The 24,904-nt window shown below is 42.0% G+C and overlaps 1 protein-coding gene across 1 annotated transcript; it reads left to right on the top strand.

Moving 5' to 3' along the window:
* The first annotated feature begins 1,717 nt into the window (after window positions 1-1,717).
* LOC131227832 (very-long-chain aldehyde decarbonylase GL1-4-like) lies at window positions 1,718-20,892 on the top strand. The gene is made up of 10 exons (XM_058223647.1): window positions 1,718-1,793; window positions 1,956-2,179; window positions 5,330-5,562; window positions 13,005-13,224; window positions 13,452-13,830; window positions 14,734-14,841; window positions 18,548-18,748; window positions 19,322-19,423; window positions 19,531-19,704; window positions 20,523-20,892. The coding sequence occupies exons 1-10, from the start codon at window positions 1,734-1,736 to the stop codon at window positions 20,685-20,687; spliced, it is 1,866 nt and encodes a 621-aa protein (XP_058079630.1). The 5' UTR covers window positions 1,718-1,733; the 3' UTR covers window positions 20,688-20,892.
* The last annotated feature ends 4,012 nt before the right edge of the window (window positions 20,893-24,904 follow it).

Genomic DNA, 24,904 nt, shown 5'->3' on the forward strand with positions numbered 1-24,904 from the left:
TAAGGTTTTCACAAGTTCACCTTAAAACCTATACAGTTGTGATTTTAGAAGGGTTATCACAAACAAAAACCTCACGATAAGATTTTCTGGCTATCTCAGTCAAAACCAATATATGAGATTTTCTGGATATCTTAAAGAAACAAAAATATAAAGATATAGAATGATACTTATCTTCTCTTTGAAGACATTCTTGATGTAGCTTGCAGAACTGCTTTGCTTGAAGTAGAATGTTCAATGTCCAGTAAAACAAACAAGGGTTTTAGGTTTCAGATTGATTTTAAATTAATTCAAACTACAGGCTACTTGTTTGAATTCCTCAAATATCAAAAGAAGAGTGATTAGTTTGCCAACCTAGATTTTCTAGCGAGTCATGGTCGAGTTTTCTCTTAATCATTGAGCAACTGATCGACCTACCCTTGGACGTCATACCCAGAGTACTAAGACCGATTTCTCTTCCTTAGTAGAATTAATACAGATGAAATTGGGGATGACCTATCCTATTTCGTCTTATCATGCAATGCAGGGCTCCCCTGAGTGTAGGGGCTTAGCATCTTGCCTGGAACTGAGTAATACCTTGGGGACCCTTATCAAGAGACGATCTGAGCAAGAGCTTAGAAATGTATGAGACTATGGAAGAGCTCGGTACCTGGTGGAAACGAAGGCACTTCATCCTCTTATGCTCGAGCTTGAGGAACAGGCGGGTTTCTCAGCGGTCGATTATTGCTTTCCAGTTATTGAGGAGCTCCTTGGTTGTGCTCCACACTAACTAATCACACAATGAGTACATATGTCTGAGCTTACCTTTTCTCATTGGTCAATCCATTTTTACCCATAACATATCTCTCATCCATTATAATAATAATAATAAAAATGTTTGTGTTCCCTTGTACTTACAAAATATTTGTGGTCAATGTATTGGAAAGAGAGAGCTCACCTCATATATGACTATGCTTCACCACATATACAGGAGACGTATGCATGTTTCACACGTAGAGGTACCACCGCAGCAAGCTCCACGGAATGATGGTTGGGGTCATCAAGTCAGTGTAACTTTCTTACATGTCACTCGTGTAATAGAACCCAAATTCCCAACACAATTCGCGACTGGCAATCCGGAGCCACGATCAAGGCAAGAGTAACTTGTTGTTTAAAGGGGAAAATATTTGATACTTGTTACATTGTGATAGATGACAAGTCAAATTAAACTGGTCGAATTACACATTCCAATTTAGATTTATTATCAATAAAAAATTACACTTACTTTACTAACTCAGATACGTGGACATTTATTGGATGGTTAAAAATGGAGAAATACCATTGTTCAATCAATCTAATTTTTAGGCAGTTAGCAACGTTGGATTATTTCACAATTTAGTTAATTAATTTTAACTCTTTCTTTTTCTTTCCTATTTTTTTGTGTGTGTGTGTGTGTTTTTTCGGTTAGCTTGTTAGTACACACAACACCGTCAGTCCACACTCCACTGTTAGCCACCCCTACTAGGGAATCGATACCATGACCTCAACTGTTGAAACGAGATATCTTCTCTCCGTCTACCACTTGAGATATGGATAAGGGTGTTCAATTAATTTTAACTTGGTTAATGCATGCCATGTAAACAATTACTGACTTCCTGCAGATCAACGTCATTGGCTGCCTAAGTATCAAACAACTCCTCTCTATTTAATGAGATGCGATCCAGTGGAGAAGATCAGCACCAAAAGAGAAAAATAATATGGCTTCAAAACCAGGCCCTTTCACGGAATGGCCATGGCACAAGCTTGGTAGCTTCAAGGTAATCCCGTTTTGCCATCTATTTTCCACGGAATTATCCTCCAATGTGCATTTAGACAGGCTTAAAAGTTTAGTAATCTGTTTTTCTTTTCTTTTCTTCTTCTTCTTTTTCCTTCTTTTGTGGGGTATTGATGTCCATTCTTTTTTTATGGTGCGAATGAAGTACGTTATTTTGGCACCGTTTGTGGGATGTAGCTTCTATATGTATTGCCTGGGAAAAGGAGACAAGGATTTGCTGAACATGATGAGCATCCCATTACTGCTGGTGTGGAGGTGGCTTCACAACCAGATATGGATTAGCTTGGCTCGCTTCCAAACGGCCAGAAGCAAGCACAGGATACTCCACAGGAGTATTGAATTTGATCAGGTGGACAGGGAAAGCAACTGGTGAGCTCTCTCTCTCGTATGGACCAGAATCCTCTACAACACCTGCTCTCTGTGTGGGGAACAGATTGGCCACTCCCTTTGCCACCAGCCCTGTGGCTGGTGGTCGGTGCTCTGTGGACTCAACATGATGTGTGTGTTTCATCCACTCCGCTCATCCATTTTTACAGATCATTTTAGCAAAAATGAGAGGGATATAAATCTCATTAGTACCACACTACATGAAAACAACAGTGATTGGATATCCACCATTAAAATCCTCCTAAGGCCCACTATACTGTTTATTTGACATCCAATTTGTTGATTAGGTCATACAGGCCCAGTTAAAGGGAAAAAAAAAAACAAAAATCACCTTGATCCAAAACTTTTATAGCCCCCAAAATGTTTTTAACGGTTGACGCTTAATCAACACTGTTTCCTGTAATATGGTCCACTTGAGATTGGGATATACCTCATGTTTTGTCTCGCACCGTAAAATAATCTGTAAAAATAGATAGGCGGCATGGATGAAACACATACATTATAATGGGGCACAGAGTACCGACCACCAGCCATTGGCTGGTGTACGGAGAGTAGCCAATCCGTTTCCCTCCCTGTGCCCCTACCATAATGTCTGTCTAACATCCACCTACCGTAATGTGTCTGACATCCACTCCCTCCATCGGGTGCGCTTCTCAGTACCAGGGCCTGGAAAAAAGGAAGAGGATTGGCTAGTGTACCACGCACCACCTATGTAGCTGATGTAGGTACGTGTCGTGCGGAGACGAGTACTTACGCTCCTCCAGCTCCAGTTGTACGAACGGTTCAAAGGACATCAAAGTTACATGGGCCCCACAGTGATGTATTTATTATATCTACACCATTTATTTATTTTCAGAGATTATTTTAGAGCATTAACCAAAAAATAATCACATCCAAAGATCATATGGACCACACCACAAATAGTAGCGGAGACAATGATTTTTACCTTTAAAAAATTGGTAGGGCCCACCATATTCATAAGATCACAAAGACCTGAATGGAAAGAAAAAATAAATTTCTTATTAATCCAAAACTTCTGTGACCCGAAAAGGGCTTCAATGGTAAAAGTTCAAGACTGAGTGGAGTTACCTCGTTGCAACACTTGAGGTCTTGGTATCAATCCTTAGCGGATTGGAGAGTGTGTGTGCTAACATGGGTGTGTACTAACAACTAACAAGCTAACTCAAAAACAAAAAATAAAAAATAAAAAATAAAAAAATTGATGATGGTAGAAGTTCAATACCCCATTGCTTTTTTTAGTGTAGTCCACTTGATAGTTAGATTTGTCTTATTTTTCGTCTCAAGCCTTAAAGACGATCTTGCCAAATGGATGGATGGTTTGGATATAACACATATCTCATGATCAGACCCACAGAACTTGTTGACATCAATATGGCAGCTGTATAGCCGGTGTGAGGTACACCAGCCAATTTGCTTCCGGGAAAAAAAATCTAGATAGACAACTAAGGTGGGCCACAACACATGGAACAGTAGGGATGGGAAGACAACTAAGGGCCCATTTGGCCGGGCGGATTGGAAGGGATTGGAAGTTAAATCCCGGGATTGGCTGGGCGTGCCAAATAGACTGGGTGACCTGATCCCGGGACACAGCAATCCCATGGATCTTAAGACAATCCACTGACAACACCATCATTACCTTGAAATCCATGCCATCCACCCTAATACCATTCAATCCCTTCCAATCCACCTGGTCAAATGGGCCCTAAGGTTGGCGCGTGCTTGCGCCTCTGCACATGGAAATGGATTGGCTACGCACTCCCCCTCACACCAGCCAATGGCTGGTAGTCAGTGCCATGTGACCCCCACCATGATGTATATGTTTCATACATTCCATCCATCTATTTTTAGAGATCAGTTTACAATATGAGTTAAAAAATGAGTTATATTGAAATCTCAAGTGCACCACGTGACAGGAAACAGTGTTGAATGAGGGTCGACCATGAAAAACATTTTGGGGGCCTTAAAAGTTTTGGATCAATCTGATCTTTGTTTTTTCTCTTCATCTGGGCCTGTATGACCTAATCAAAAGATTGTATGTCAAATAAACAGTATAGTGGGCCTTAGGAGGATTTTAATGGTGGATATCCAATCATTATTGTTTTAATGTGGTGTGGTCGACGTGAGATTTATATCCCTCTCATTTTTAAGATCAAGCCATAAAACTATTTGTAAAAATTGATGAACGGAATGAATGAAACACATACATCATGGTGGGGCCACAGAGCACCGACCATCAGCAGGGAGCTGATGGTAGGAGGAGTTGCCAATCCGTTTCCTCTGCACATTCGAACTCGACAGTCCATATCATATTGCAGACATCTTGAAAATATTGCAACAATTGGATGGATGGTTAATATTGCAACAACTGGATGGTGCTAACCATTGCAAATATGGATGCCCAAGATCTTTCGCGAGAACAGTTCCAATGAGCCATCTCAAGCATCCAATCAGTGGGACCTATCTTTGACTGGTTATGATTTTATAGAACCATCGTAGTTATGCGATGCAAACCATCTGATCTAAATCATCAAAAGATGGATGGTCCAAGTAAAAATGACATATATGGAGAGAAAATTACCACTGCAAACCCTACCTTTTATCCAGCATCTTTTACGAAGGATCCAAAACTTACCTTCCCAAGTTAGTCCTTGCACGTACGGACAGAGCATTTTAGGATGAAAAGACCGTGCTTATGCTACCTCTCACTACTGTTATAATCCGTAGCTAATGTTTACAGAATTGAAAAACAACTTTGAAAAGTAGGGGTATTTTCATCTTCAAATGCTCTGTCCATAAGTGCAAGGTCTAAGTTGGGAAGGTAAGTTTTGGATCCTTCATAAAAGACACTAGATAAAAGGTAGGGTTTACAGTGGTAATTTTCTCCATGCATGGATGCATGGTTTTGATACTCGGTTTGGCATGAAATTTTCAAGGTGGCCCAAGGCGAGTTAGATTGATCAAATGGAAGGTACAGATGGATGGTATTATCTGCCTTCAGGTCCAAATGCAACTGTATTGCATGGGAAGGCTTCGGTGCACTCAGTGCAACAGAGCATTTTTCCTTTATGTTGGACTTACGGATGCCTCATATGTTTGAGAAATGAATGGCAGGGATGATCAGATACTCTTGAGTGGCATTGTTCTGTACTTGTCTAAGACGGTCGTCCCTGGAGCTACAAACTTGCCTTTATGGAGAACTGACGGTGTGGTTTTCATAATACTCCTTCACGTGTGTCCGGTGGAGTTCCTGTATTACTGGGCACACAGAGCATTGCACCATCATTTTCTGTACTCTCGCTACCACTCCCACCACCATTCCTCTGTCGTCACCGAGCCCATCACAGGTAAGAAATTCTTCATTTTCCATTGATTTTTCTTTGGGTGCGTTTGGATGCACCCTAAATCTTAAGAAGAATGGATTTTTATTTTTGTTTTTATTTTTTTCATCTCATACACACGCAACGTGGGTATTCGAACCCATGAAGTCAAACGTTGAAACGCAGTCTGTCTACCGATGTCTACCTAAATCACCTGTACGTTGGAGCTACATGGGACCCACCGTGATATATATGTGAAATCTAAACCGTGCATCTGATGAGCCCAGCCATGGTAGGCCAAGATTCCAAACATCATCTCGATCTGTAACTCAGATGGAAATCAAGGAGGGTGACGCCTACCATCGAAACTCACAGATGAAGTATCCATAGGTGGTGAAATCCCACTACGGCGTGAGTGTGTGGGTGGGTGTGTGTAAAATAAATAGAAAAAAAAAGAAAAAAAAAAAGTACGGTTTTCACCGTGTTTTGCATATACCATCCAAACCATTCATCAAGTTAGAACCACGAGGGTGAAGCGACACAGAAAAAATCACTAGATCCAGAAAAACTCAGGTGGGTTACACCAAGTGATGATTTCATGTTACTCTTTGTAGTTTGTCCCACCATGATTTTGGATCAGGGATGATTGTGGGGATGTGTCGTAAGCATGAGGTGGAGTTTGGATAACACGTTACAGGTGGGCCCCCACAGCTCAAACGCATCATCTTAACTTGCGTTTGTACGGCATGTGAACAAAATCCATGGTGAAATAGGAAACGGATTGGCTACTCCCCCTGCCACCAGCCAATGGCTGGTGGTCGGTGCTCTGTGGGCCCCACCATGATGTACTTCTTTCATCCATGCCGTCCATCTATTTTTCCAGATAATTTTATGTTACAAGACCAAAAATGAGTTATATCCCAGTCTTAACTGGACCACATTATAGGAAACAGTTTTGAATGAGTGTGGACCGTTAAAAACCTTTTGGGGGCCATAAAAGTTTTGGATCAAGCTGATCTTTGGTTTTTCCCTTCATCTGATCCTGTTTTTAACGGTGGATATCCAATCACCATTGTTTTCCTGTGGTGTGGTCCATGTGAGATTTATATCCCTCTCATTTTTGGTATAAAACTTTAAAATAATCTGTAAAAATGGATGAAACACATACATCATAGTGGGGCCCACAGACCACCAACCACCAGCCATGGGGGTGGGGGCAGGGGGAGTAGCCAATCCGTTTCCAGTGAAATACAACATTCTACCTTTCATTGGGACATCCAAACGCAACCTTTTATGTATCTGGTACTTCATATGCTGTTTTTCCTACATAATGAACAATACATCAATGTTGAGAGATGAGCCCTGAGAATTCTTCCGGAGCATTCCAGATCATCAAGTCATAGTTTTTAGCACTAAACAGTTCATATGGATGTACGATCAATGGATCTGAGCCATTCATCTGGTGGGACCAACCGTTGATGGTATATGATACAAATCTTAACCTAGATGTAGTGGAGGATAATTTTACATGGACATTGCGGTGGCCTCCATGGAGCTTTCATGTTGCAGGAACTCCCTTATGTGTTGCCATAAACTCGTCACCCAAGAACAGTGGAGAGAGGCAAAGGGACTGCAGTCTTCCAAGGCACTTGTTTTACGCACTGAGTAAAATATGCAAGTCCATATTGCCCACCATATTTTAATTATAAAATTTACCTTGTTCATTAAGCTTTGTAGTCAATGTTAGGTCATGGGTGAAAAATTAGCTCTATATATATATATATATATATAAAAGCCACACCATATGAAACAGTAAGCACGGGATGCTAACTATAGGTTTTTGTTCGGACCATGACGTTTCTTTCATGAGACTAGTTAACCAGGTTTAAATACAAATGTCGGTCAGGCAAACACTCAGCTAGGTCCCGCTGCTATGTGAAGTTAGCAGTCACTTTCACGCGCGATCTCCGCATTATGGTGCCGCATGAAGAAAAAGAGGAGAAGGTGCATTAAAAGACATAAAGGAAGTGGGCCTATTTTAAATTACTCACTATACTGTAAAATCTCATACCGTTTCATGCCAAACAGCTATAATTTCATGTAGAATTTACTTTCTTAGCCTCTTTTAGCTAATGTCATGAAAATCAATTGTCTAGGCAAAAATTTCCAAATCTACAGGCCTTATATACAGTAGGAATAAATAGATTACGAAATTTAGAATAAAATGCCAGCGCATTTGGAATCTATATATAATACGCAGCAGAGTTCTGAAATTTAAGGTTTATACCCACGTCTGCACGCAGTCACAAGTGCAAACTCAGACATGTGCAGGATATCCGAGCCCTGTATTAGATAGGACCCACTCTATAAACTATTGGGTTAATTAAAAGATAGGGCTGGGCAAATATGATGATGTGCATCCCGTTTGCACTGTTCCCTACAGTGTAGTTCACTTGAGTTTTGGATTGACCAGATTTTGGGCTCACATTCAAATATCAACTGGTGCCACCAACATGGACAAACTAGATGTCACACACACCACAGTGGCCTCCACGAAAGTTTCAATGATGGGCATTTAATACCACTATTTCTTGTGGCGTGGCCCACTTGAATTTTGGATCTCCCTCTTGTGTAGGCTCATGCCCTAAAATGTGCTGGCAAAACATACGGACGCAGTGGATATGGCCCAAACATCACAGCAGCCCATAGGGCTTACATGGAATTTCCCCTGTTACAACCAAGTCTAACCGTGTCTTTTAAAAAAAAAAAAACTCACGCACACACACGCCCACACACTCACGCCATAGTGGGCTTTCACCACCTATGGATACTCGAATCCTTGACAGGGTGTTGAAACTCCTGAGAGTCTACCACCCGAGCAAGAGCAAGGATCCAAGTCTAACAGTGTCTTTGATGGTTTAAAGTTGATAAAAATAAAAAATATAACTGAATAGCCCGAAAAATATTCAAATGGTGAAAATTATCTTCTCAGTTTAATTTTTATGTTATGCTTCATTCATCATATGGGTCAGCTTTTCAAACAGTCGGAATTGCTATAAAACTATCCCCATCCAATGGTTAAATCATTTAGGCTGGATCCTTACTCTTGCTTTGGTGGTAGACTCGTGGGAGTTTCAACACCCGGTCAAGGGATCGGGTATCCATAGGTGGTGAAATCCCATTAAAGCGTGAGTGTGTGGGGGTGTGTGTGCTTGTAAAAAAAAATAAAAATAAATAAAATCATTTAGGCTTTTTATTTTTAGTGCATGCTTTCAAAATATTTACATAGAAACACCTCAGGTTTGTAAACATGGAGAAAAAACTGTCTGGTTAACCTTGACTAACACTCAAAGACAAAATTACACCATTAAGATGTCTAAATGTTGGATTTGACCCTATCCTCTTTTATACCCCATTGGGAGGGAGTGGGTATGCAGAAGGTTTGATGAAGTCCAGCTTTATGTATGTGTGTGATCAACACCGTCCATCCATTTTTCCATCTCATTTTAGACCCTGAGCTCAAAAATGAGTTAGATCTGAATCATAGGAACCTAGGTCTCAAAAGTAGGCAATCTCGGAACCTTAAATGAGCCTGACTAGTATGACTTAGATCTGAATCATAGGAACCCAGGTCTCAAAAGTAGGCAATCTCGGAACCTTAAATGAGCCTGACTAGTATGTTTCACTTGAGCATTGGATCTGCCTCATTTTTGAGATCATGCCCTAAAATGATCTATCAAAACAGATGGACAGCATGATTATTCATGAATGCCATGGTGGGCCCCATCTAGCTTCCTACTCCAGGACACTGACAGCCCATCTCTTTGTGACAATTACAAGGCGACATTTGGATGGCTTGTTGCCCTCATCGCAGGTGGGGGCCACAATGATGTTTGTGAGAAATCCACACTGTCCATCTATTTTGCCAGTTCATTTTAAGTCACGAGACTAAAAGTTAGCCGGATCTGACACTCAAGTGGGCCACCCAAATGAAAATAGTAAAAAGAGGTTGCCTATCATTTAAACCTTTTTGAGCTCCAAGGTGATGTTTATATGCAATCTAACGGTTCATAAGGTCATCCCAACTGAAATGAACCGAAGAAAAAAAAATAAAAATTGCAGATCCAAAGCTTCTATTTTATATCATGTGGCCATTGAAGCTTTGGATATGCGTCATTTTTTGAGGTCGTGCCTTACAATCATCTAGCAAGATGTATGGATGACGTGGACTTTTCACAAACACCTTGGTAGCCCAGGACATCTTATCTCTGTCAAGGAGCAGATTAGGTGCGACCCAGCCTCACCCAACAGGGTGAAGCCCTAACAGTCCCCCACCTTGATGCATATATTGTATATCCATGCGGTCCATCCATCCGTTTCTCCGCCTCATTCTAGAGCATGAGCTCAAAAAATAAGCAGATCTATATTTCAGGACGGCCACACCATAGGAAACAATGGTGATCGAACGCCCCGCCATTAAAACCTACCTAGGGCCCATCATAATGCCCGTTTGCAAACTAATATGTTGATAAGGTCATATGGACAAGCTTTTAATGGTCAATCACCACTCTTTCTTGTATTTTGGTCCACCTAACACTTGGATATGTTTCATGAGTGGCACTATGGCATGAAATGATATGTAGAACCGGATGGACTGCATATATATATATATATATATATATATATATATATATATATATATATATATATATATATATATATAATACTTATATCAAGGTTGGCCTTATGGTCAGGTCGGACGGTGTTTAAAATTCTTAATGATGTTTAAAATTCTTAATGATGGCCCCATTGATCTGGATCACTCGTCTACAATGAGGGACCGACTGCATGCTTATCCTGCAACAGGTGAGTGTTGAAAAATCTACATGGGCCCACCATGATATATGTGTTCTATCCATACCATTCATTCACTTTGCTAACATAATTTAGGACATGAGCCCCAAAAAGGGACATATATGTTAGCCACCCCAACTAGGGATTGATACCAAGACCTCAAGTGTTTCGAGTCGAGTCGAGCTTGTTCATATACCAACCTAGCGCCCAGCCCAAGCCAAACCCACACCCAACCCGGCCCAACCCAGCCCCCACCCCGACCCAAATCCCAACCCGACTCAATTCAGTGCGGTCGCGTAGGGTTTTTTAGTAAAAACTTTTAAGTTTTAACTTTTATTATTATTATTATTATTTTTTAATTTTTTAATTTTTAAAGTTGAACATATTATATATATGGGAAAAGGTACTATGCGCTCAACCTCATGAGTCTATCCCATGAGGTTGGGCTGTGTGGGCCTCACCGTGATGTGTTTCGAACATCTGCCCCATCAGTCAGATGCACCATTCCATCATGGGCCTAGTTCTCAAAAATCAAGTCAATCCGTGACTTGTGTGGCCCACGCCACATACAGCAGTGGAGAGGGGCTGTGCACCATTAAAACATTCATAACCATTTTTTGGGCCCACCGAGATGTGGTTTGCAAATCCAACCCATCCATTATGTGTGTCCCACTTGGATGAGGGTTCAGACCAAGTTTCAGATGCATGCAAATTTCAGGTGGGCCCCACCAAGTGCTTTTATATCTTTTAACGGTGTCTTCACAACATTTTAGATGGTATGGCCCACCTGAGTTTCGTATACGGCTGATTTTTGGGATATCCCATAATTTAAAGGGGCCCCATCAAATGCACGGTGTTGATGGTCGACATGCATCACGGTGGGGCCCACACAGCTCAACCTTGAGGGAGCTTATCGTGAGGTCAAGCGCATAGTACCTTTTTCCTATATATATATATATATATAATATAATATTAAAATATATTACTTGAGCTAAGTCGAGCTCAAGCTCAAGCTTCGAGTCGAGCTCGAGCTTCGAGTCGAGTCAAGTTGAAATACACTATGGTCGAACTCGGCTTAAACTTGCCCTGAGTCAGCCTTTCAAGCTGAGTCAATCCGAACTGACTCGAGCCGAGTGGAGCGAGCTTTTAGTGTTAGCTCCACTCGTGTACAGCCCTATATATATATATATATATATATATATATATATATATAGAGAGAGAGAGAGAGAGAGAGAGAGAGAGAGAGAGAGAGAGAGAGAGAGAGAGAGAGAGTAATGCTGACTCGGCAACAGGTTTTCACATAAAATTTGTTAGAACTTTTGACACAATATAGACGAAGGAGCAGGGGCATCCGTAAAGATGAAGAGCCTCTAGACATGGGTGCCAAACCAAACAGTTTTTAGTTATTCCGAACTGAGGACTGCTACCTAGAGATTTCTTTTTTTTGGATTGACTTGTTAGTACAAACCCATGCCAGTACACACACTCCATGTTAGCCACCCCCGCTAGGGATTGATACCTAGACCTCAAGTGTTGAAACGAGGTATCTCCACTCAGTCTGCCAGTTGAGCTATGGATCTGGGTGTTGCTACCTAGAGATTTCAGTGCCAAACAAAACAGTTTTATTTATTGCGAACTGAGGACTGCTACTGGAGATTTCACCCTGGTAAATAGGTTGGGAGCAAGAAGCTGATTTGGGGCTGATTATACGGATACACTTTCAGATGGAAGGATAGCAGCTGCGTAGCAACTCTCAGTGGCATCTCATCATTGAAAGCGTCAGCTTGTAACAGAGATTGTTACCATATCAGCGATGCAGCAGCAGAACCCTGTGAAGTTGTATGGATGCTGCATCGACGGAGATGAGAGGATTTTGGTTTACGAGTATTTTGAAAACAAGAGCCTTGATTATGTACTATTCGGTGCCAAACGTGTGGCTATTTCTGTAAAACCATATCTTGAGCAATGACCAAACTGATGAATGGGATGGCCCCTGGTAAGAGTAAAAATAAAAAATAAAAAATAGAGGTGCCTTGTCTAGTAGACCATCTGAATTTTGGTCCATCCAGGCCCAAGCAGAGCTTAGGCTTACATTAGAAAATGCAGGCTGAGCTTGTTGGACAGAGCTCAGCCCGGCCCTTGCCCTGTCCATTGGCACCCCTACGTAAAAGGTAAGACCTATTGTAGATGAGGCATAACTCCAAAATCAGCTTTGATTAAATGATAAATACATCTGATTTGTTGGATTGGGAACATAGACTAATAGTCACAGATTTTCTATTTGCACACGTGTAAACAAAATTTTGGTAGAATCACATGTGCGAACAATAAATTATAGTGCTCCTGGTTGCATATGGATACGTGGACAGTCCAATTAATCAATATGGACCATCCAATAGGTTGAGCCCACACTTCCTGGACCACCATGTGAAAATCACATTAATTGGATGATCCGCATGCATGCAGGCAATAGTTGGCCTTGTTTCCTATGACCACTCGTTGTCCTGGATGCGATGGTTAGGATCATCTGACCAAAGTACTCTTTCCTTGGAATTATACAGAAATTCATAATTCAATCATAATCCATTTTTATTTTCCTTTTGCTCCTCCTGCAGCTGTGATTCATCCGTTTGCAGAAATGGTTTTGTACTTCATGCTCTTCACAATCCCTCAGCTGACCGCGGCACTTATGGGGACGGCTTCCATCTCAGCCATCGCTGGGTATTTCACGTACATTGATTTCATGAACAACATGGGCCATTGCAACTTCGAGCTGGTCCCCAAGTTACTCTTCTCGATGTGTCCACCTCTCAAGTACCTCATGTACACGCCCTCGTAAGTCTCCTCTCATTCATTAATATTGGATCATGAACCTTAGACACTGTTTGGTAATATGGTTTGATGAGGCTCACAATCACATGCTGCATGTGGGCGCATGGTTCGGTGGTCTAGACTGTTAATCAGATGGGGATGCAACAATCTCTCGCATTCAAAGATCCAACCATTGGATCAGTAGCCTAGCTAGGTTGAAAACATATATAACTAATGATTGTCCCAAACAGGTTTCATTCGCTTCACCACACGCAATTCCGGACCAACTACTGCCTCTTCATGCCTTTCTATGACTATATATATGGCACCATGGACAAATCGTCAGATGCACTCTATGAAGCTTCACTCAAAGGAACGAAGGAAGCTCCACATGTGGTCCATCTGACCCATCCAACTACCCTCTATTCCATTTACCATCTACGGCTAGGAATTGCTTCGCTGGCTTCTAAACCATATGCTTTCCAACTGTACTATTCATGGATGCTGTGGCCCATTTCATCGGGGTTCATGTTGCTGACGTGGATATTTGGTTCCACCTTTACGGTTGAATGGAACAGGTTGCATGAGCTAACAATGCAAACATGGGCAATTCCAAGATACAGTTTCCAAGTAAGAGGACACATGGGCATTTTACATGAGGAATAATTATCAGAGAGGTGACTTGGCATCAAACATGCCAACGCCACGCACACGTGTTTGGTCTTAGCCATCTATCAGGAGACATAGATGGTTCATGAAAATTTTGACCACATCTTTATTCAGTTTACATGTGGCCCACATGGATTGAGTTTTGGGCCAGCCACACACATGGATGGCCCCACCAAATCAATGGCCTGGATTCAACACATTTGCGTGGATCATGTCTTCAATCCTCCTCATGGGGATCTCAATAGCTTCTCTCACATACCATATATTTGTGTATGTTAGATAGACTTCCCTTTAATAGTTCTTATAACGAGGTTTCCTACAATACATCCCGACGTACTGCTATTTTTACGGTGATATGAATGTTGGATCGTAGTAATGTTTCAATATCCAAATCACTTCTGGATAGGAGATGCTCCAAAATTCTGAGATCAAAATATTTCAACCATTTGATCATTTTACTCTTTTCTTTTTCAAATTTGGACAGTCTCCTAATTAAATCATTGCTTTGTTTGGTACCGATAGATCTTCCAATGTCCCCTCTCTCTCTCTCTCTCTCTCTCTCTCTCTCTCTCTCTCTCTCTCTCTCTCTCTCTCTCTCTCTCTCTCTCTCTCTGATATCATCCATCCACGAATCATACATATGCTTTGGGCCATGTGAGCACTGAATCCAACAGCTACAATCCCAACATAAAAATCTCTCTCTCTGATATCATCCATCCACGAATCATACATATGCTTTGGGCCATGTGAGCACTGAATCCAACGGCTACAATCCCAACATAAAAAGTAGCACGACATCAGGATGTATTTGTGGAAAAGTTGTTTTCCTAATTAATAGGTGTATGATATTATCTTCATGTGCAGTATTTATTATCATGTCAAAGAGATATAATCAATAGCTTGATTGAGAAGGCCATACTAGAGGCGGAAGAGGCAGGGGTTAAAGTCATCAGCTTAGGTCTTCTAAATCAGGCAAGATTATGCAAACTGTTTACATTTTGAAATGTGGTCATCCTTTCATTTGCCTGTAATCTGACACAAAGTTTTCATCTTTAAAGAGGGAAAAAAAAAATCCATTAGGGATCTCTCATCTTCTCCCTACACAGTGCACACATCAGAAACTGTGTTTCAAAATGACATGTTTAATTATAACCTTAATCCCACTTGATGAGAAATGGCCCAATTTAATTATGTAATTATACAATTGCGTTGTGTTTAGATGCATTAATGAAATGACATTCGAGAACTAGTTATTGGAAATGACTAAGTTGCTACCCTCAAACGTTAATCATCATATGTATCCTTCAAACTGTTGTTGATTTCCTAAAGTGCACATCTGAGTTTCAACTGAGGAAGTGCCATTTATATAGAAATAGCATTTCTACGTCTGATTTTGTGAATTTATTTAAAATGAATTTTGATCTCTTTCATTTCTGCTTTTCTATTTCCTTACCGGCCCATATTTAAAAAAAATAATAATAATAATTTTTAAGAATTTGATGGAAAGGAGAACAACTCATCTATCCACGAGTTGCCCCACATATGGTCATATGTGCCGCCATCTTCTAGTGTCTCACCTCTGCCACCATCCATCTTCAAGCCCCGTCATCAGAGGTCTGATCTTCCCTAATCGAGCTGGTTTATGATACTTGAGAGAGATTTAACAGCTCTCCCTCCATTTTTTTTTTTTCCTTTTGATTCTTGGTTTGGTGGGCCTGATTTTCCATTTTGCTAACAGGCCCACCCAGGCTATGTACAGTTATAACTCCATGAATACAAGTCTTTTTTTAAAAAAAAAACAGCACCCCATTTTTTTTTTCCCAAAAAGAACTCTATATATATATATATATATATATATATATATATATGAAAAGACTTTACAATAGAGAGCACTTCGGGCTGTCTCTCGGAAAAAAAAGGACCCAGAGGAGCCTATCACGAGGAAAAGAAAAACAAACTAAAACTAAACTGAACAGGACAACCTGACCCAGAACCACCAAAACTAAAGGCCCCTAGCAGCCCCTATTGCCCTCTTGGGCAAAGCCTAATGAGCCCAACCCTCCTCTATCGAGCAGGGCTAGGCCCCAAATACGATGAGGAAACTCGGAGGCCTGCATGAACGTGGAAAGGGACTGCTGAAAGCTCCCCAATTTGGCCAAACCGTCCGCCGTGGCATTCCCTTCCTTAAAATATGGCAGAAGGAAAACAAACCTCTGCCCCTGATTTTCTGAATTTGGGACAACCAATAGTCCTAGTGTGCAGCCCCCTAAATCTTGCCATTTAATAAGTCTACAACCATTTTGGAATCAGATTCCACCTGAACCTTACTCAGCCCACTCTGCAGACACATGACCAAACCGTCCCAGATTGCTCTAAGTTCCGCAATGTTGTTGGATCCCAGCCCGTAGCTAATGGCGAAAGTGAACATAAGCTTGCCTTTCTCCCCTCTACAGACCCCCTCCACCTCCCACCAACCCCGGATTGCCCTTGGACAACCCGTCTACATTCAATTTGCACCAGCCCACAACTGGTCGGAGCTACTTCATAATCAAAGTTACCATCTTTTGCGGAGGAGGAGCGACAATCCCCAGGGCCTTGAACGTGATCTCATTGACCAGAGATCTGTTGGTGGTTTTTGGAAGCCCCAGACTAAGCATTTTAAACCACCGGGTAATCCTAAAAATCGTTTTGGAGGGGAGGACCTTTGAACCATCAAATCTCGCTTCATTTCTAGTTTTCCAAATCTCCCATAGGATGATTATAGGAGTCAGGCCATGCGGGAGAGTTGAATTACCCAAAGGAGATGAGGCTGTCCACGAGGCCATTAATATGTCTTCCAGTGACTGGTTGTCCAAGATTGTGATACCAAAAATTGATCTGAAGTGGTGCCACACTACTTTTGCTAGGGAGCCCGCAATGAAGAGGTGCGGCAATGTCTCCTCAGTTGGACTATGACTCCCACTTGCCCTGCAGCAATCACACATCGAAACCATATAAACTCCCCTGGATTGAATTCTGACATCAGTCGGGCTGGCGCCTTGTAAAACCCTCGAAGAAAAGCAGGAGATCTTAAGGGGAAGCATAGAGTGCCAGACCCATACCGCCCAACTTCTCCTCTGCCCACTTGAACGGCTGGCCTGCCCCCCTGATTTGACAGAGAAGGAGCCTGAAGATTCCAACCGCCAGAAATAGGAATCTGGGTCCTCTGAGTTGCAGAAACCACCTTGGAAAATAAAGTCGATGACCTCCCAAGGAAGAAATGAGAAGACAGGAGGGGGAAAGAGGACCATTTGGGCCAAGATGTATTTTATATTGTTTCGACATAATATTTTATCCTAAAAGTGGACTGAAAGTAACAAAAATGTAATTTAAATTTTAAACATTATCTAAAAAACTTCAAGGAATGAAAATCTCTCTAAAAAAAGCTAGCTTGAGATGAAAGTCACTCAAACATCAGACTCTTTATGTAGGGCCAACGATGGTGGCCCACTATTTATAGGGTCACGGTACTCCAAAATGAAATATGATGATCCATGTAAAATGTACTTAAAATTTAAGATAAGGGTTTCATCATGGATTAAATGAAAATTGATAGTGGAGATTCGCTTGGCATGAATGTTACTTGCATCATGGAATGATTTTCGAAAATTTTATGTTTTTCAGCCATATTATCAGGAGAAATCTCAATGACAATAAGATGTTAGAATGTTTATTATAAAATATTTCAAAGATTTTAGAAGTGTAGGTATAAATTTACTTATTTTAACTTTAAAATAAATTTGTGATAAACTTGTGATAATTTCAAGATAAGATTGCGAAATTTTAAAAATTTACGAGAATTTGAATAACTTGTGATTTTATTGGAACAATATCATTTAATCAAAGTTTGGCGATTACATCACCAGATTTAACAAAATCTCAACGACACTTGTCACGCCGGTCATGGACAACATACAGTGTTACGGCACAACAAGTCAATCACTTCAGTGACATGGTGTCGAGTCTACCATAAGTTACGGTGGTTAAGAGCTTTGATTTTGACCCATGGGAAAATGTTCATATGGTGCATTGTAGAGATGGCCTCTGTGGACCCACTATGATGTGTGCATCAAATAGACCCCATCCATGAGATGCAGCATTTCAATGTTCAGCAATGAGGCGAAAAATCAACCTAATAGAAAACTCAGTTGGGCCACACCACAGGGAATAGGCAGAGGAAGACACCTAACCAATTAAACCTTCCAAACTTATTTTGTGGGAACCGCCCAAAAGTCTGACCTATTTTGTGTATATGCCATCCACTACGTTCACTAGATTCTCCACCCAAGGGTGAAGGAACACACCAAAATTAGGTTATTACTCAGGTGAGCCATACTACCCAAGGTGAAGGAACACACCAAGAATCAGGTTATTTCTTAGGTGAGCCATACTAAGTGAATATAGAGGTTTTAGGCACGATTTTTCACTTTTCCCTTTAATGTAATGTAGCCCATCCTGGCTGAATTTTGGGCTCTCTTGAGGAGATAAACACGATGGCCCATGGAACAGGATTGGGACCCACATATAAATAATTAAAGTGTACCATATTACCCATGTGTTGCATGCACTTTTCATCTTTGTGAATTTCTGCCACATCCCGTAAGTATAACTACAGTTACAACTTGAGACCAAATTTCAGGGGGAGGAGTTGAACGGATATGGGGAACTTTATCTCACAAAGCACCCAAAACTCAATATTAGAATTGTGGATGGAACTTCGTTGGCAGTTGCTATCGTGCTTTATAGCATTCCCAAAGGAACAGAACGGGTCCTGCTGAGAGGAATCCTTTCCAAGACAGGCTATGCAATTGCACTAACCTTATGCCAAAGGGGTGTCAAGGTAAATATGATTAACCCACACTTTGACTTGTTGGTTTTCTCTCCTAAATCCCGTTTCGTAGACACCTAAAACTGAGTTCATTTCATTTTATTTAACCATGATTGTGTATAAAGAGTTCTTGATCTAGTAATACTTAATTATTGTTAACTAAAATGGCATGAACTTGTTATGCATTAGCTATCAGATCTCTAATACATAATTTATGTTAACTAAAATATTTTGGGCATCTACCAAACAGGGCCCAAGTGAATTGATTAGGCATATATGATTTAAATGTCACTTCTTTTCATTGTTTTAATTTAATGAGAAAACACCAAAATAGGCTTCCTTTGGGAAATAAGTTCTAATAGGGGACCCCAAAATCCCTTCAATTTATAGAAGGCATGCTTTTTAGTTGGAAAGGAAAAGAAATTTTTTCCTATGTAGGTAATCAAAGGCCAAGACCGCGGCCATGACTTGAAGAGCCATGTTGCCAAGCCCCTAGCCATGGGGCTCGAGCCATGTGTCCAAGCCCCTAGTGATGGGGACGACCTGGATTTCTATTTTTGCTGATTAGAGGTTTCATGAGAACAGATAATTACCGTCTGTAGTGATGAATATGAGAAGCTGAAATTACGCCTGCCAGCCAAGAATAGGTGCTGCTTGCTCCACACCAACGTTTATAATACAGCTGAGGTAGATTTTTCTGTCTTTTCATTATTTTTTTCCCTCATGCAAAAACTTAGAAGTGAGAATATAATGTGGTGAAAAACACGTTTTAATAGCTGCATGTGTGAACTCAGGCATGGTTAGTAGGAGATGGATTGAAAGATCAAGAACAAAGAATGGCTCCCAGAGGCACTCATTTCATTCCCTTCTCCCAATTTCCTCCAAAGAGACTGCGAAGGGACTGTGTTTACCACACCAATCCTGCAATGGTCATTCCTCCGGCTCTCGAGAACATGCATGCTTGTGAGGTTAGTCCACAACTTCCCATGTAACCTTGTTATTGTTAGGGGTGGCAACTGGATAGGCGACACAGGCTGGGACTTGGGCCTGAAACTTGGCCCGAGGGCCAGGTCAGAGCCTGAGATTTAGGCCTGGTGCCTGATGAATGTACCCGTCCAATGATTAAGTGGGGCACTGTTATAATGGTTTAAAGATATTTGTTAATTGTTCCCATTTGACATAATTAATGTGTAGTTTAAAGACAATCCTTGTAATCCGGGGCGACATTTCATTGATCCAAATTTCTTATACCATGGTTAAAAGACTCGGTGGCTTGACCAACTCGTCGGACCCTGAATTGAGTCATGAATTGCCCAAGTCGAAGTAAAGTGAGGGGTGACTCATGGTAAATTGGATCAGGCCCAAATGAATCCTGAGTCAACTCGGACAAATTGTATCAGACTCATATGAGTCTTGAAACCATGGTTTATACATTGTAAATATTATGGATGGAGGATCTTTCAAGACAAAAACATTTTAAATTGTACTCATTTTAAACCTTTGATTACTATATATGTACCTCGCCCATGGGGCCAAGGCCATTCAAGCCCAATTAGGTCCAAGGCTTAAGGGATTAAGGCCGGACTAGGGTCCATAGCCACCCCTAGTTATTGTTTAGGACATGCTTTTGAGTAATAGGATCATATGAAACATCATTAGCTTTTCCTCATTTCCTCTTGATTAAAACGAATGCTTGCAATTGGATTCTTTGTGCAATCAAATGCACCAATGTTCATTTACAAGAGAGGGATAACACTTTTTTTTGGGGTGTGTGCACATGTGATAGAACTGGCTGCCGAGGCGGGTGATGAGTGCATGCCGCGTGGCTGGAATAGTGCATGCATTGGAAGGATGGGACACACACGAGTGCGGCCATGAAATTCTCGATGTTAAAAAGGTATGGGATGCGGCTCTTCGGCACGGATTCCTTCCATTGGTGGTGCATGAGTGATTTAGATGTCTCCGAAAGATGGGAAAAGGCCTCTTAGTTACTTAATTATCTCTACATACTTATGCTACGGTTAAACATGAGAATATCATAGACCTATACTATCATATGTTATGTGTGTTTTATTGTTTATTTGCTTCGATAAACTGTCGCAAGTCTGCTTGCGTCCTTAGCTTGTGGTTTGAAAACTTTGCAGTATTAAGGCTAGTTTATCATACAACATGTCTCTTAAGTTTTTTCCCTTTTGTTTTGTTTTGTTTAAAAAAAAAATTTAAAAAAAAAAAAAAAAAAACCTCCAATCTCACAGTATTGCAGGCCCTTGCAGCAGATAGAGCTAAGTTATTAAGGCCTGTTTATCATACAAACATGTCTCCAAGATTTCAAAAATAAAAATAAAAAACACTCCAATCAGACAGTAATGCAGGCCCGCTTGTGGTGAATCCACCACGTACATGGTGCTTGCTTGTAGAAGACGAAAAAAGCTCAAATCATTGCTGGATGGCTGAGCTACTGAATTTTTTCCTTGCAGGCTAAAGCAATTGGTATCAGAGAGGAAATTCCCATATCAAGAGGCGTCAAAGTTTAGTATTGCATGTCAGATGACCCAAAACCTAAATTGTTTACTGACATTGTTTAATGTGTGTTTGGTTGCAGTAGTTAGACTGATTAAACATGAAATTTCATGATATTTGGTGCAAACAAACACCTACTGAAAAGGGATGAAAAAACATTTCTAATGAATTACTTCCTAGCTACATTCCATCGGAACAGCACCACTATATTAATAGTGTAGCTGAATAATAGACCCCAGCTTACAGTTCAAAAGCATGGCTCTGAAAAACCTTTAATAACCCATTCTTACAATTCCAATAATAGGTATTGTTATAGGAAGATCAGAGACGCCTCAGCTCCAAGGTCTGAGATAATCCAGAGCCGATTCGACGACTGTTATGTTCCGAGGCCCCAGACGGTATGATCCGAGGTTGAGTCGGTCCGCCCGGAGGTCAAAGCGGAATCCTGGAATGATCCAAAGCTGAAGCTGTCGGCTCGGAACGATCTGATGCCAATGTGCTCGGTTTAGGACTTGGACCGGAACCCACTAATGAGGAAGACCATGATGTGTCCCACTATCACACGATTGGCGACGGTTATTCAACCTCCTACGTCTGCACGACCATACAATGACTAGGTAGCTGAATCACCCGCAAGATGACGCAAATGCCCCAAGATACGCCTAGTTAGGCGGATATGCCCATCATGCCCTAAGATGCACCGAGTTACATGGACGTGCCCACCTTAGACGATAAGGTATAAATAACATCTTCTGGGAAGGAAACGGGTACGCAAATCTCACACTCTCCCTCTACACTTCAACTTAGACCTAGATTTCCTTGCCCTGACTTAGGCATCGGAGGGTCTCTTGTGCAAGCCAAGGTCTCCTTTGCTCACCAGTGTTGTGCAGGTTCAGGTTTCATACGCAGCTCAGAGTTAGAAAATCCGAACGGAGGGTGGTCCAGATTTTGTCAGCAACATTTTTGAAAAGTCAGTTTCCTATTCTCAAGTACAATGGTAAGAGGAAAGAAGAAATCTATAGCTATGGAACCGGAGCAGAATGATCAGACTCGGTCTTCCTCATTACTTCACGCCGAGTCAGCTCCAGGACCTTTCCAGTACTCTCGCAATCGGGCTAGCAAGTATCGAGCTATGCAAAGCGAGATACAAGCCCTATGCGATGAAATTAATAAGATGAAACAGCGATAGGAGCAACAACAGCATCTCGTTCAGGAAACAGTTGGACTGGTGGTGGAAGTCCAATCCGCACCACGGAGTATGAGACCTGAAGGGTCACAACATCAATCCGCTCGAGTTCTAGCTTCAGTTCAAAATCCTCCCCCGACCCAAAACCAAGCTCCGGCTCGGAACATAATGACCCGGGTTTCGACGAATGATTTGGTCACCTCGGCTCTAGCGCCGACGGATGTCCGTCATGAGCTAGAGAGGAGGAGGGGAAGAAGGACTCCTGAGGTAGAGGCTCTACAAGAGATCGATAGTGGCTGAAAACAAAGATCCGTGGGAGGCGCAGTTTGCAGAACTTAATAATCGGGTTCTGATAATACAATAGACCAGTAGCCTTCGTCTGTTCCCGCCGTCGTTCAAGCAATGATGGAAGAGACTGAACCTCCCTTCACTTCTGCAATCATGAGCGAGGTGATGCCATAGAGGTTCCAAATACATCCCGTCATCTAGTACTCTGGGTCTGGTGACCCGTTCAAGCACGTAGATGCTTATCGCTCGTGGATGCAAATTCAGACAGCAACAGACACGATGATGTGCAGGGAATTTTCAATCACCCTCACTAGATCCGCTTGGAGTTGGTACCAACAACTCAAACCCAATTCCGTTGGTTCCTTCGCAGAGCTCAGCAGATTATTCCTTACCCAATTATAAGTGGTAGGTGGTAAGAAGAGTCGGAAGCCGAATACTCATCTGTTCACCATCAAGCAAGGGCCAAAAAAATCGTTAAAAGACTTTATCGCCCATTTTTTGAGGAAGCATTGCAGGTGGAGGACTATGACGACAAAATGACACTCTCTGCCATGTTCAACGGTCTGAAAGAGGGGAAGTTTACCTTCTCCATTGGAAAGAATCCGCCGAAGACATTGGCTGAGCTCATCACTCGAGCTCAGAAATACGCTAACACTGAGGAATTCTCTAACTCTCACAAAAATGTTCAAGTAGCAGAGTCGACTAACAAGGGGAAGAGGATGAGGAATGAAGAACCCCAGTCATCCAACAAAAAATCAAACGACCGTGCTCCTCGTGATCATCGCCTGAGTAGAAAACCCGAGGGCAAGTTCCGTTCCTACACTCCCCTCAACACATCTACATAATAAATACTGCTAGACATCAGAGGCCAGAAGCTCTTGAATTGGCCCATTTGCATGAAGGCCGACCCAGATCATTGAGACAAGCGCAAGTATTGTTGTTTCCATCGTGATCACGGCCACAACACGACTGATTGCGTGGATCTCAAAGATGAGATCGAGACCCCTCGTCCGTAAGGGTCATCTATGCCGATATACTAAGGAGGAGAGAACATCTCGGAGAGAAGAGCAAGAGTAGCCGAGCAATGCTGCAGAAGAGCCGATTGAACTCCGTACCATCTTTGGTGGTTCATCTGGTGGAGGAGACTCGAACAGGGCCCGTAAATCCCATTTTCGAAAGTCTGATCCAGAGCACTACGTCCACATGACCGAGAGGCCGAGCAAAGAGCTCTGAGTCAGCCCGTGCAGTCTGACCTTCACAGAAGATGAATCGTGCGAAATTCAACATCTGCATGACGACGCCTTAGTGGTGACTATGACCATAGCCAACCACAAGGTGTACCGCATCCTGGTCGACACCGGAAGCTTAGCTGATGTTATCTACTCAAAAACTTTTGAAAGAATAGGGATTCCAAGGTCACACCTCAGACCTGTGAAGACCCCTCTATATGGCTTTACCGAAGAAAGGGTGATCTCCGAAGGAGCCATCTCCCTCCCTGTGATCGTGGGAGAAGGACGACATCAAGTCACCCTCCTGGTGGACTTCCTTGTCGTTAATGTGGCATCAGTGCACAACGTCATTTTGGACAGACCTTCCCTGAATGCAATGAGGCCAGTCGTCTCCACTTACCATCTGATGATGAAGTTTTCCGCCGAGAGTGGAATAGGCTACCTCTGAGGCGATCAGCGCGAGGCTCGAAAATGTTATGCAATAGTAGTGAAGAAAGGGTCGGTGAAGCAGGCCTTCACCATCAATGTCCTCGATCCCAAGGGACCTACAGGGGATTCATTAGTGGAAACTTGGAGGCCGTGCCGCTCAATGAAGCAGATCCGAGCAAAACCATTTAACTCGGAATGTCATTGAATTCCAAGCAATGATCTGAGATGTTAGCCTTCTTGCGGCAACACAGAGATGTCTTTGCATGGTCACATGAGGACATGCCGGGAATTTCTCCTGACGTCATGGTTCACCGGTTGAATATGGATCCAGATCACAGACCAATGAAACAGAAGAGGAGACCGTTCGACGCCGAGCGATATGCAGCCATAGCCGACGAGGTGTCCAAACTCCTCAGCGTTGGCTTCATCGAGGAGGTGCACTATCCAGATTGGATTGCGAACGTGGTCCTCGTTAAGAAAGCGAACGGGAAGTGATGGGTCTGTGTGGATTACTCG

This window comes from Magnolia sinica, chromosome 15 (genome assembly GCF_029962835.1).
Source record: "Magnolia sinica isolate HGM2019 chromosome 15, MsV1, whole genome shotgun sequence".
Lineage (NCBI taxonomy): Eukaryota > Viridiplantae > Streptophyta > Magnoliopsida > Magnoliales > Magnoliaceae > Magnolia > Magnolia sinica.